Source organism: Pogona vitticeps, chromosome 1, assembly GCF_051106095.1.
Source record: "Pogona vitticeps strain Pit_001003342236 chromosome 1, PviZW2.1, whole genome shotgun sequence".
Classification (NCBI taxonomy): domain Eukaryota; kingdom Metazoa; phylum Chordata; class Lepidosauria; order Squamata; family Agamidae; genus Pogona; species Pogona vitticeps.
Genome location: NC_135783.1, coordinates 64473290 through 64486110, shown reverse-complemented (window position 1 = coordinate 64486110; position 12821 = coordinate 64473290). Strand labels below are relative to the sequence as shown.

Sequence of the window (12821 nt, the reverse complement as noted above, 5' to 3'; positions counted from 1 at the left end):
GCCCCCAAAGAAGGGGCCTCTGCACCAGTTCAGGACTGCTGGCCACCATCGTGTGTAAGTACATCTGATATTGTTTATATAAACTTTTGTCATTTTAGAACTGCAGAGCTGGAAGGGACCCTATGGATCATCAAGTCCAGCCCCCATTAAGGAGGTGCAGTGGGGAATCAAGCTCCCAACCAGATGCTTTAACCACTAAGCTATCCAGCAATTGTCCACCATGTCAAGTCATTGGCTATACATAGCTCAGTATTGCTTGCATCACTCTAGCCCATTTCTGTCTGTTGCCTCTGTATGTGTTAAAGCTACAATCCCCCCATATAAGTATGCCTCCTTGACTACGCTGAGTGTTAACTGGGGAGATGGGAATTGTAGTTCACTGTATCTGGAGTGTGCACAATTGGGGTATTCCTGGAGGAATTCTTTTCCCGTTCTTCCTCCCCAGGTGTGGAGGAGCTGCATGGTGTGGCTGAAGGAGTGATCCAGGATGTTCTTCTAGGCAATGAGCTTCAGACAGGCAGATGAAGGACAGGAAAAGAAATCCCCCACGAACACCAAGAACGGCAACCGAAAGTGCAAGCTCTGGCCAACCAGGGCCAGTTCCAGAGAAGGAGAAAATGAAGGAGCCCCTGCTGACTCATAGATAGGACTCAAAGGACTGGCATAGATTAAGATTTATCTACCCTCTTCAAGGCAGCTACTGGGCAACAGAGGTAGCTGGAAGTGATGCTGGCAGAGTAGGCAATAATGGTGACACTCAGACTAAGTTTTGCTAGTATTTCATTGAAGGTGGCAATGATAAGCCCCTGCTGAACATTCCTTGCCATGAAAACTTTACCACAAAATCAGTACAGATTGTGGTACTGATTATGAATTGTTAATATCCAACATTAGAGTAAAGCTGAAAAAGAACACTAAAAGAATCATAGTGCCAAACTATAATTCAAACAACCTTCCTGATAATTTGAAACTCCACATAAGGAACAGATTTGAATAATCTCTGAGTCTGGAAGTGGTGATCAGGAATGTATTTGCATAGTTAAAACTACTGTACCAGCTGTGCTTATTCTTGGAGAAGTCTCATCTGGCCACGTGCCTTTGTTATATCTCAGGTGGATTACTGTAACATGCTCTATGTGGGGCTGCTTTTGGAAAGTACTGTATTCGGAAACTTCAGCGGGTCCAAAATGCTGCAGGCATTATTAATTGGAGGTGGTTACAGGGATTACATAACCCCTCTGTTACAGCAGCTCAGTTGGCCCAATTCAAAGTGCTGGTTTTGGCTTATAAAGCTGTAAACAACTTGAGTCCAATCCTCTCTTGAGGATTCATGTCTCCCTTTATAAACCTGCTTGCGTATTAAGATCACCAGAGGAGGCCTTTTTGTTGGTACCAACACCTACAAAAGTATGTTTGGTGGGGACATGGGAGACAGTCTTCTCTGTTACCGCACCCAACCTCTAGACCTGGCCCTTCTTTGCTATCCTTCTGCAAGTAGACAAAGACCTTTCTCTTCAGACAGGCTTTCCCTTTGGATTGGCTATCTGAGAGGGGTTTAAAATGGAATTTTATGCCTTGTTTTGCCAAGCTGCCTTGGTTCATTTTTAAGGACAAAAGCAGGGGAAAATATTTTTAATAAATCAATTGTTGCTTTGAACTTATTTTTACTTTTATTTACCCTTTTTAATGCGGTATTTGTTTAATTCTTCTTAAATATTTGTGTGCCTCCTGTTTTTAGCTTTTACATATTGCCTTTGGTATGTAAGCCGCTTTGGGTCCTTCTTAAGGAGTAAGGTTGAGTAAAAATATTTGAAATAAAATAAATAATCCTCAATCCAAACGGAGACTGTAGCCAAGAAATTTGAAAAGGACCGAGACTTGGAAGAGCAGCAATGAATGAAATAAAAAGGATAATTACATATGAGGACATATTACTGGAACCAGGACCAAGATCATCCCCACAATCATATTTTCAGTGTTCATGTATGAATGTGAAAACTGGAAGTAATGAAAGTTGACAGGAGAAACATTGAATTGTTTGAAATATGCTGCTAGCTTTATAGATACTTTGGACTGCCAGAACGACCAAGAAGTGGCTCCTAGGACCAGTCAAACCTGAACTATCTGTGGAGGCAAAAATATTGAAATTAGGGCTGTCCTACTTTGGACATATAGACAGGATTCCCTGGAAAAGGAATAATGCTGGGAAAGGTTGAAGGCAGCAGGAAAAGAGGAAGACCCAATATGAGATGGATTGGCTTCCTTTAAGGAAGTCACAGGCTTGCGTGTGCAAGAGCTGAGCAGGGCTGTTGAGGACAAGACATTTTGGAGATCACTTATTCATAGCGTTGCTATAAGTCAGAAGTGACTTGACGCCACATAACGACAACTTGTATATGATGAAAGAATACTTTAAAAAAACTGCTTAGTTGCCAAGTCACCCCGTTATAAGCATTCAAAAAATAAAAGACAAAAGTGGCTGTTTCTAAAGGACAATTTTTAAAAGGATGATAGAACCAAAGTAAAAAAACTTTTTTTTTAAAAAAAAATTGAATTAAAGCCTTGACAGCTTTCACAGAAATTTGCACTGTTTTTGCATAGGTTTGCCAGATCTTTCGTCGGATGAGGGCTTCTGAAACCCAAGAGGTGATACATGGAGTGCTGTCCGTCAGTGGAAGGCCCATTGCATATTGGGGCTCAGGCTGTTTGCCTCTGTATACAGACAAGGAAATATTCTGCTGAAATCATCAGAATCAAAACTCTGACCAGATCAAGCACACTTGGGGGAGCATGGTGTACAATAGAAGTTTGTCCATAAGGGCAAGAGAAGTACAGTGCTGCCTCCCACCTTCTCACTCCTGCCTGCCTCCTTTTCACATGCATGCTGGATCCTTGCCCTTCCAGGCTTATAAAAGCAGCCAGAGGGGGACTGGCTGAGTGGGTTAAGGTTAGGAGGCCGAATCCCTCCTTGCAGCAAGACAGGGTATCAACAAGCCTAAAAACCCTCCTAGAATCCCACTGTATTAGATAATTATTGGCCAGTCTCCAATATTCCATTCTGCGGAAGGTTTTGGAGTGTATGGGAGCATCCCAGTTCCAGAGGTTCCTAGATGAAGTGGATTATGTAGATCCATTTTCTTCTGCCTTCAGGCCTGGTTATGAAACAGAAATGGCTTTGGCCACCATTGTAGATGACCTACACCAGGAACTGGACAGTGGGATTTGACTTGATCTTTCAGTGGTTTTTGATACCATCAATCATGGTATCATTTTGGGATGCCTTTCTGGAATGGGTCTTGGAGGTACTATCTTACAGTGATTTCAGTCCTTCCGGGCTGGTCGAACTCAGAAGTTGGTATTGGAGAAATCCTGTTTGACATCCTGGCCATTGGCCTGTGGTGATCCTGAGTTCAGTTCTCTCCTCCGGGTTACTCAGCATCTACATGAAACTGCTGAGAGAGTTTGTCTGGAGTTTGGGGGTTCAGTGCCATAGTTTGCTGTTGACACCTAATTCTATCTGTCCTTCTCACCTGATTTTTCACTGAAGGATTAAATAAATACATTCTAAATAAATGTAGGCATTCACTGCTCAAATTGTATAAAATGTTTAAAAGCCTCAGTCCAGGTAAACAGTGCCTACCTCTAGATTATATCGTGGCTGAAATCCAGTAAGTCACAATTAGAGCAGGCCCATTAAATCAGTGGAGATTTGGTGAGTCAACCTCTCCATAAATTCCGTTGATTCAGTGGGTCTACTTTACTTGCAACTAGAGATAGGGGTACAGTATTTGTATACAAATATCCCCCCCACAGGTGCAAATAACTAAGGTTTGGCCCCCTGGGGCCAGACCGACCACTCATAATTCACAAATACGAATACCCCCCATCTCTAGTTGCAACTTACTACTGGATTTCAGCCACCGAGTCAAAATTTTCATCCAGCTGTTCAATGCAGCTCCAAGATCCAATTCCTAGTCAGCTGCTGTCAGCTCAGATACCATTTATACATATACTGTATAACAATTATTTTATGCATAATTTTATTATTGTTTGTATTGCATCTCATTCACTTTAAAGTTCATTCCCCCCCAGATCCTTTAGTAGCTCTTCATAATCTATTTTAATTTTAATCATGTTAAATGAGGTGGGAGAAACAGACTTCCCCTCAATTTTTTCTCCATGGCGATCTCTGAAATTGCTAGATTGAGGTGTGGCTCCCTGAAGAGGTAGGCTGTGGTACAGAACTGACACGGATGGGGAAACAGCCCTCCAAGCTGAGTGTTTTCTTTTGGGGAGAGACGTACCAATTATAGCTGCTGTCCCCTCCAGCTTCAGGAGACCCTCCATTTCCTCAAGACCAGAGCCTCTGCTTTTCAGTAGATTCCCACCACATAACATTTTCAAGGGGCTGGAGAGGTTGCATAGAAGAGGGGAGTCCACTTCTGTTAACTCAATTAAATATTTATTTATTTTATATACCGCCCAACTGGCAGCCAAGGCTACTCTGAGCGGTTTACAAAAAATAAAATAAAACAACAAAGTAAAAAAAAATAGCAATAACTATATCAATACATAGGGGCAAAAATAAAAAGTTATAAAGCGTGGTGAAGATAGAATTACAATACAATAAACACAATTAAAAGCATAGAAAAATATAAAAACATGGAACATGGCAGTATGACAGAGTTATATTATCGGGCACTATTGTATCCTTTGTGGAAAGAGTGCCCCTCCCCAAAAGACAGGGAGGTACCCAGACCACAGACACTAGGGGCCCTCACCCACAGGATTTCTGTCTTGTCCTGGTTCAGCCTGACCGTTGTCCCTCATCCATCCCGGCAGCGTTCAAGGGACAGAAGGATGGAAGGAGAGATAGAGCTGAGTGTCATCCGCATATTGGTGACACAAAGCTCCAAAACTCCTGATGACCTCCCCCAGCGGCCTCATATAGATGTTAAGTAGCATTGGGAAGATAATTGACCCCTGCAGGACTCCACAATTGAGATTCCAGAAAGCGGACAACATCTCCCCAAGCTGAATTCTCTGAGGATGGTCCTCCAGGAAGGATTGGAGCCAGGCCAAAACCTGACCACCAATCCCCAACCCTGAGAGCCTCCCCAGGAGGATACCGTGGTCGATAGTATCAAAGACCGCTGAAAGGTGAAGGAGGACCAACAAGGATGTTTTGCCCCTGTTGACCTCCCTCAAGAGATCTTACAGGGCGACCAATGCTGTCTCCATGCCATGATGTGGCCTGGACCCAGACTGTAACTGATCAAGGGCATTGGTCTCCTCCAGGAGAGCTTGAAGCTGATCAGCCACCATTCTCTTCACCAGCTTGCCAATAAAGGGGATATTAGCGACTGGACAATAGTTGTTAATATAATCATCACTGAATTAAACTATAGTATCAGGTAGAAACAGGCAGTGGGTCTTGTTCATTAGGTCATTTTTCCCCCTCAGTGGTTTAGGTATCTGGCTGCAGAGTTAGTGGTTTAGAGTTTGAATCCTTACTGTGCCTCCTACAAGAAGAGCCACCCTGTGTGGCTTTGGGCAAGCTGCACAGTCCCAGAGTGCCCCCAGAAGAATGGAATAGTAAACCACTTCTCAGCATTGTCTACCTGGAAAACCCTGAAAAGAGTCACTATAAGTCAGAATTCACTTGACAGCACGTGATGGTTATTAAAAACAAAACAAAACACACACACAAAACAATCTACTGATCCTTTTGGTGTCCTGGGTGTAGATGAACAATATGAAGAAATGTGGTTAATTTGCTGTCTTAAAACACTTGACTTTAGCTGGTAGGTTTATGGGGTTGAACAGGGTATGTCGAAGATCATTTGAAGTCCAAACGTGGATTGTTAGTGCCACCTGCAGCATGAGTCTGAAAACAGCAAACACTAAAATTTAGTTCTATTATCTTTATACTTTATTTAAAAGAAGAAGGAAAAAAATTATATTCAGGCTTAGGACACGTTTGTACATTCATAACCCAATGCCATGCAGATTTGAATGCATTTCAGCATAGCCCAGCCCTGCACAGAACAAGCTGTTACAGTCTAAAATTTATCCATGAATAAGAGAGACACCACAATTGAGTACTTAGCACAGCACATTGCAGTACAGTACTCCCAAAAGAGAAGCCATGTTAATCTGTTCCAGCAAAATTAATTAGGAAATAAAGAATTGCATGGCACCTTAAGCATTAGCAAGTTTCATCAGACATGTTTTTATGGACAGTATTCCATTGTTCAAATGCATGGCGTGTATCATCAGTTGAGACCAGGCAGGCAAACATGGGGAAAAGGGTGATGGGTGTGCCCTGTCCAGCAAATGATTCTCTTGTCAGTGGTTAAAAGTACAGTATTAATATTCCTGAAGGGTGATAGATATATTGTTAATCACTAAAAGTTTATCTGAAGGCCCCATCAGCTAAAAACAATAAGTATTATATCTTTTAGTCTAACAAACTCTTAATGATTATCATTAAAATTTGCACCTATCACTTCTCCCAGGATTGTTAACAACTCTCAACAATCGCTGGCAATGCCCACCATCTTGCTAGTCCTATAAATCAATTTTACCATTACACTCTCCATGTTGTATGTATTTCTGTCTTTTAAGGCTATACTCTGTGCATTTGAAGAAAGAGGATACAGGCAGCTGTGTAGCCGTAAATAGTAATTGAAAGGTTATGTCAAACGTGTTAATCTTTAAGACCCTCTTTTATTTTGTGCCTTTCTTAACTTACTTTGGTTTATGGCAAACTGCAGACGACTTGCTTCTATACATCAAGGTGTTTTTATGCATTATAGTTCCTGTTTTAGGCAACAGACTCCCCCTCCCCCCCCCCCCCAGCAAACCTGCCTTTATGTTACTGTGTTTCCCTGAAAATAAGACAGGGTCTTATATTAATTTTTTGCTAAAAAGCATTAGGGCTTATTTTCAGGGGATGTTTTATTTTTTTCATGTACAACCATCTATATTCAGATACAGTCATGCCATTTTCTGGTTGCTGCACAATGGCGGAGGGCAGGGTTTCACTTAACTAGGGCTTATTTTTGGGGTAGGGCTTATATTACGAGCATCCTGAAAAATCATACTAGGGCTTATTTTCAGGTTAGGTCTTATTTTCGGGAAAACAGGGTATATACCATTTATTCACTCAGGAAAAAAAATCCAGATTGGACCTAAAGCTGTTACAAGCTGGCTCAGACTCTGGAAGTAACCAGAAGCCGGAATTCGTGTTTCATCCATGAACTCTAAAGCTCTTCAAATCTCACATGCCAGAGAAACAGGGGGGGGGGAAATTAAATAGTTTAGATCCTACAACAACCATCAGTTTGGGTCCTTGTTTTCTCTCTTGTAACAGTTAAAAGTCGCTTATTTTCTTTTAAAAAAACACAAGGCAGCGAGTAGTTAAAAGATAAATAACTAGAAGGAAGCTAATAAGCAGCTGGACGAAGGAGAAGGCAGATATGAAAGAAAGAAGAACTATTCTGGGTGTGTGTTTATTTCAGCCCAAGCTCTTTTGAAGCACCATTGTTCGTGCTACATTTCTTTCAGAAAACTGAGCAGCTCAAAAGGCGTTCTCCGCAGGGGCAAGAGACTTTCTCTCTTGGCTTTAAACCGAATGCACTCCGCCTTCCTCCTCGCAAGCGCCTCCTTCAAAAACTCCCGCCTTGGGCGCGCTCCGGCCTCTCCCGGCGGCCCGGTCGGAGGTTGCCATTCGCGGCCGCACATTCGAGAGGCGGTTCACCGCGCGGGTCGCCGGCCGGCTCTCGCCTTCCCTCCCTCCCTCCGAGTGCTGGGTAGCGGGGAAGAGCCGTCCTTCAGGCGCAGCGCCTCTTCCCGGCAACGGCCCTTCCGGGCGTTAGAGCAACGAATCTGCCAGGCTCCGTCTCTCGCCAGCTCAGTTTAGGCGGTTGTCAGGGAGAAGCAAGATGGCGGCGGCGACGGAGGAAGACGCGGAGCTGAGGGACCTCCTCGTGCAGACGCTGGAGACGAGCGGCGTTCTCAACAAAATCAAGGTGAGGAGAGCCCCGGCCTCAAGGGAGGGACGTTGAGGTGCTTGGGAACGGGCGAGGGGCCCCGTAGAAACGCGTGGTGCCCGCCCACGTGATTCCGGGAGCTGCCGGTGGTGAGACGTTGCGCGTCTGCGGCCCTTGCGGGAGAGGCCGGTGAGGGCACCACCGGCGCTAACTATCGCCTGCTATCATTCCCGCCCTCGGGGCAACGCCGTCTGGTCCAGACTGCCACGAGTTGCCTTTGCCTCAGGGCGCATGCGTAGAAGTCATTCTCGAAAGGGAGGGAGCCGAGTTGCAACCCTGTTGTGTGGGACGAGAGGCCTCTTTGCGTTTAGCTTCTGTTGCCCACCTTGGCCCCTCTAAACGTCCGTGTGAAGCCCGCAAGCAACGCAGGAGGGCAGTGCCACCGCCCTGCTCTTGTTCCTCAGCAGCTACTATTCAGCGGCAAATGGTCTTTGATGGTGGAATCACTTTTGAGAGACCTTTCTTTCAGGTGTTGGTCTTGTTCCTAACTTGAAAGTTGCTAAATTGGTGGCTCCCCTCACATCTTGTGACAGCAGCTGTCACAGGCAAACCAGAGAAGTCTTTCTTCTTGCCTGCCTCGGCTCACTGGATGACTGCAAATATCTCGTTTTAAGCTAGAGGGAGAAAACCAACTTCTTCTCCCTCCTCTAACTGACTGAAATCTAACTTTGCAGTAGTGCATGTAAAATAATGCAACACAACTTTCTTCTCTGCTGTTTACAATATATTTAGAAAGACTTCACAAAACAAGTTTTGAGGAAGAACAGGGATTGCATGAGGGAAGGAGACTGGTTTGTTGACAACAGTAGTTCCATCCACTGGGTGACAAAATTAGACCCTACTCATATCTGCACTGTTGAGACAGTGTGAGATGCCCTAAATGATTTATTCTCCTTAAAATAGTTTTTCTTTATAATAAAGGACAGGTGATTTAGGTAGGCAGATAATCATGATGCAGAGTCATGCAGTGAGTTTAGTAGTGGGGATTGCTACCCAGGTCTTCTTGAGCCTAATTTTACCACTTATACCATGCAGACTCTCTTCTTTATCCAGTCTATGCACGTGGTGCCTAATAGGCCAAAAATTCTTTATAAGAAACAGAAAAAAACAACGTTCATAATTAGAGCACAGCTGGAGTTAATGAGGGTCCAGCCCTGAGGCTGTAATGTCCACTCATGTATCCACCGCTGGCCCCACTCTTCCTTCCAGTTGCTCCAGAATGCCTGATCTGCTAGCCACTCGTCAGCCTGGCAGGGAGATTCGTCTTCCCTCCTTCTGCCAGGAATGGCTAGCTGACCAGGCGCTGCAGAGCAGTTGGAAGGAAGAACAGGGTCAGTGGTTAACTCCCGCTGTGCAGGGGTATTCGTATTTGAATACAAACACTCCCATCTCTATTCATAACGTTTCCTCCACATTCTTGATCATTTTGGTTGCCCTTCTTTGCACTGTTTCCAGCTCTGCAATAATCTTTGAGATGCAGTAATAAAAATTGAGGTTACCAAAGTTCCCTCTAAGATGCACACGCTTGTGTGACTCTGTTCCTTCGTCCTCTGCACATCGACAGCAATAGTTTCCAGCATCTTTGGTTCTGATCTTGACGGAATGTGGGGTGGGAATCTTGCGCAAGGGACAAAGTCACACATGAGGAACAGAGTCCTGCTTAGTGGGGTTGAAAACTAGAGGGAATGTTGATGGTCACACCAGTGGTTTATATAGATGTATGATGGTAGCAGCTGTTTTATTAGCGAGATTTAACTCTGGAGTGGTGCTTAAAAATTAATTGAGAAAATGAAACAAAGATACAACATATACATGCAATTTAATCTATCTCGTTTTCTGAACTACTGGTATCATTTTCCATTTCTACTTCCTCTTCTTATTTGTCATTTTTCTCATGGACTTCCAAAAACTTAAGGTTTGCATGAATTGAAACAAATTTTTCTACCTTTTCAGAGGTTAATCTGTTTCTTGATTTGATATGAATATTACCAAACATAAACCAGATTCTTCCACACGCAGCAGAAGATGCAGGAATCTGCAGTAAGCAAGATGCAAGAAGTATCAGATGTTGTATTGTGCAGAGACCTTGCCACCACATTGCAGGAGGGATATATTTTGCAGAATCTCAGACTGCATTCCTGGCCCAAATCTCTGAAGATGTTCTATATTCTGAAAGTACTTTTCCAACATCAAGTCCTAAGCGTGTAGCTTGTTTTGTAATCCAGTCAAATGCAGCAGCTATATTCTCATCAGTCACATCACTGCATTTTAATCTTGGATCCAGTAGATTTGCAGCAGTATGTATTGGATGGCAACAGAATTCTTCCTGTTTCTTAATAAAATATTTCACTTTGCTTTCTTCAGCAGTTGAAAGTGGAGATTCACTTAGATTTTCAAAAACATGTTTTTATCATAGCCATGTGGTTAGGATAAAAGTACAGTACAGTATCTGATTCACATGTACGGATTGCTGAAAAAACTTTGTTAAATTTTGACTGGCAAGACAAGTAATATGAAACCTACATGGGAAATCATAATGGACAAGTATCCACATATTACTGCAATAGGATGTGCATTTCATGGACTAAACTTACTTCATAATGACAATAAAACTCGACACCCTTCAAAGTATTTAAAAAAGAGCTAAAGAAATTATCAAATATGTAAAAGCTACTCACATTGTCACCACCATCAAAAGCAAGAAGAAAAAATGCACAGATTAAAACAGTGTCACTTCCCTTTGCTGATCTTTATTGTACATTCTAGAATAGTAAATTTTACTGTGGACTTGAGTAAAGCCCAAGTTTTCAGGAAAGGTTTGACACTCTTAGTTAAGAGAAGATGCACAATAAGTCTGCTGGGGAAGACCAGGGAGTTAGTATGAATATTGTTGTTAATGAAGTATTTATTTATTTATTGTATTTATACCCCGCCTATCTAGTCATTTCGACCACTCTAGGCGGCTTACAACAAATGATAACAACAAGTAGCATGGTTAAAGCCAAAAAGTCATTTAGCTTTTCATCTGCACAGAGATAAAAGGAAAGTTGGATGCTGCATGACATGTATAATTGGAATATGAGAAGTATGCTTAAATGTATGCTTGACATCTTAAAACAAGAAATGGTAAAACACTAAAGGCTTCAGTAAAACATTAAAGGCCTCTCAAAGAGATGAAGATCATGCAAATTAAAAAAAATACAGTCTGCAGTGGTAGGTTGGGTACATCTGCTTAGTATCTATTTTTTCAGAGGACAGTTTTCTTAAATGAAGGAACATAATGGTATATGGTTCTGAAAATGTTTTTTTTCTGTTACAGGCAGAGTTGCGGGCAGCTGTGTTTTTAGCATTGGAAGAACAAGAAAAAGAAGTAAGGAGCGAAAATAATAAGCCTTTCATTTCAATTGTTTTAGTACAGTCTAAATTTTTCCAATTCCAAATAGTGTTGTTATTGGTATATTTGAACCTTATTTGTTGGAACATTCTTTTTTAAAAAAATATTTTTTTATTTTCACATAAATAACACATATATTACCCCCAACACATTTGTGCTATATTACCCTCCTTCAGAATTATATAACAATACATTTACTACATTCCTAAATGTGAACAATTGTTCTTGTCTTGTAGCTTGAGCTTGCAGACTATCTTGAGATTATAGCTTCAAACTGAAATGAAGGAAGAAAGGACAAGGGTGTGATTTGCTTACTTGAAAAACTACAACTGACAAAAGAATATGTGCCATTGACCTGACTACCACCATTTCCTTCCACATGCTGGAAGGAAGGAATGGGGTCAACGATACCTTGAAAAATTTTAGAATGTCTCACTGGCCAGTCAAAAATTTAACCAGTCAGCATGACTGGACTATAGCCTTGCAATTTATTGGGATTGGGAATCACTGATTTATACCCTCAGACTTGGGTTGCTTTATTACCTGCGTGCCTGTGGAGTCATGAAGCTTGTATTTTGGATGCCTTTCTTTTGGATGTCTCCAGCAAAATTAAAACTGAAAGCAAAAATGCCTGGCCTCCTAAGGAGCCACGGTTCCCTCCCACCCCAGGATGTGTCCTCATTCAGTTGAAATTGGGAGCAGGGAATCTCCATATTCTCCAGCATGGGACTACTCTACATTTTTCTGCAGAGCTATATCTCTGTGTACTTCTTAAACTCTCTTATGAGAAGAGGGTAGTTTTCCTTTTGCAGTGGGATGGGGGAGGGGAGGACTGCAGGATTAGAGAGAGAGAGAGAGAGAGAGAGAGAGAGAGAGAGAGAGACAGGTGGAGGGGAAGGAGGCAGGGAGGGAGCTGTGACTCATCGAGCAGCATTTTTCACTCATCATAGACGAGTGCATTTTTCAAGCCCTGAAAATGACATTGGTGTTTTCTGTTTCTTTGGAGTCGCACCTGACTTTTAGAACCAGCATTTCAGATATGTACTACAGTGCTGAAAATAATTGCAGTATTTGAATACTGTAATACTCTTAAGATTGTCCAGGGTTTTTTCCTTCTTTTTTCTCATTATTAAACTCAGGTAATATACGATGAAGATGCTCAGGTGCTCAGTATAAAGATGCTCAGGATAAATATAAATATCAGTAGCTGTTATCTGTAATGTACACACTAAAAATTATATTGCTTTGCAGGGTTTTTTTTTGCAGTGTAATGACATATTTAATTTTCCCTCAATTTTTTGCAGAATAAGTCTCCTCTTGTAAATGAAAGTTTGAGAAAATTTTTAAATACAAAAGATGGTAAGCTTTATCTC

At 42.2% G+C, this 12821-nt stretch overlaps 1 protein-coding gene across 2 annotated transcripts in view; it reads left to right on the top strand.

Annotated features, from left to right (window-relative positions):
• The first annotated feature begins 7813 nt into the window (after nucleotides 1-7813).
• Nucleotides 7814-12821, top strand: part of CEP43 (centrosomal protein 43) — a 39976-nt gene continuing 34968 nt past the window's right edge. For both annotated transcript variants that reach the window (XM_020808529.3, XM_020808521.3), the window contains exons 1-3: nucleotides 7814-8033; nucleotides 11374-11424; nucleotides 12753-12807. In XM_020808529.3, coding sequence (XP_020664188.3) covers nucleotides 7947-8033; nucleotides 11374-11424; nucleotides 12753-12807 — 193 coding nt within the window. In that variant the 5' untranslated portion in view covers nucleotides 7814-7946. The remainder of the gene's footprint in view (nucleotides 8034-11373; nucleotides 11425-12752; nucleotides 12808-12821) is intronic.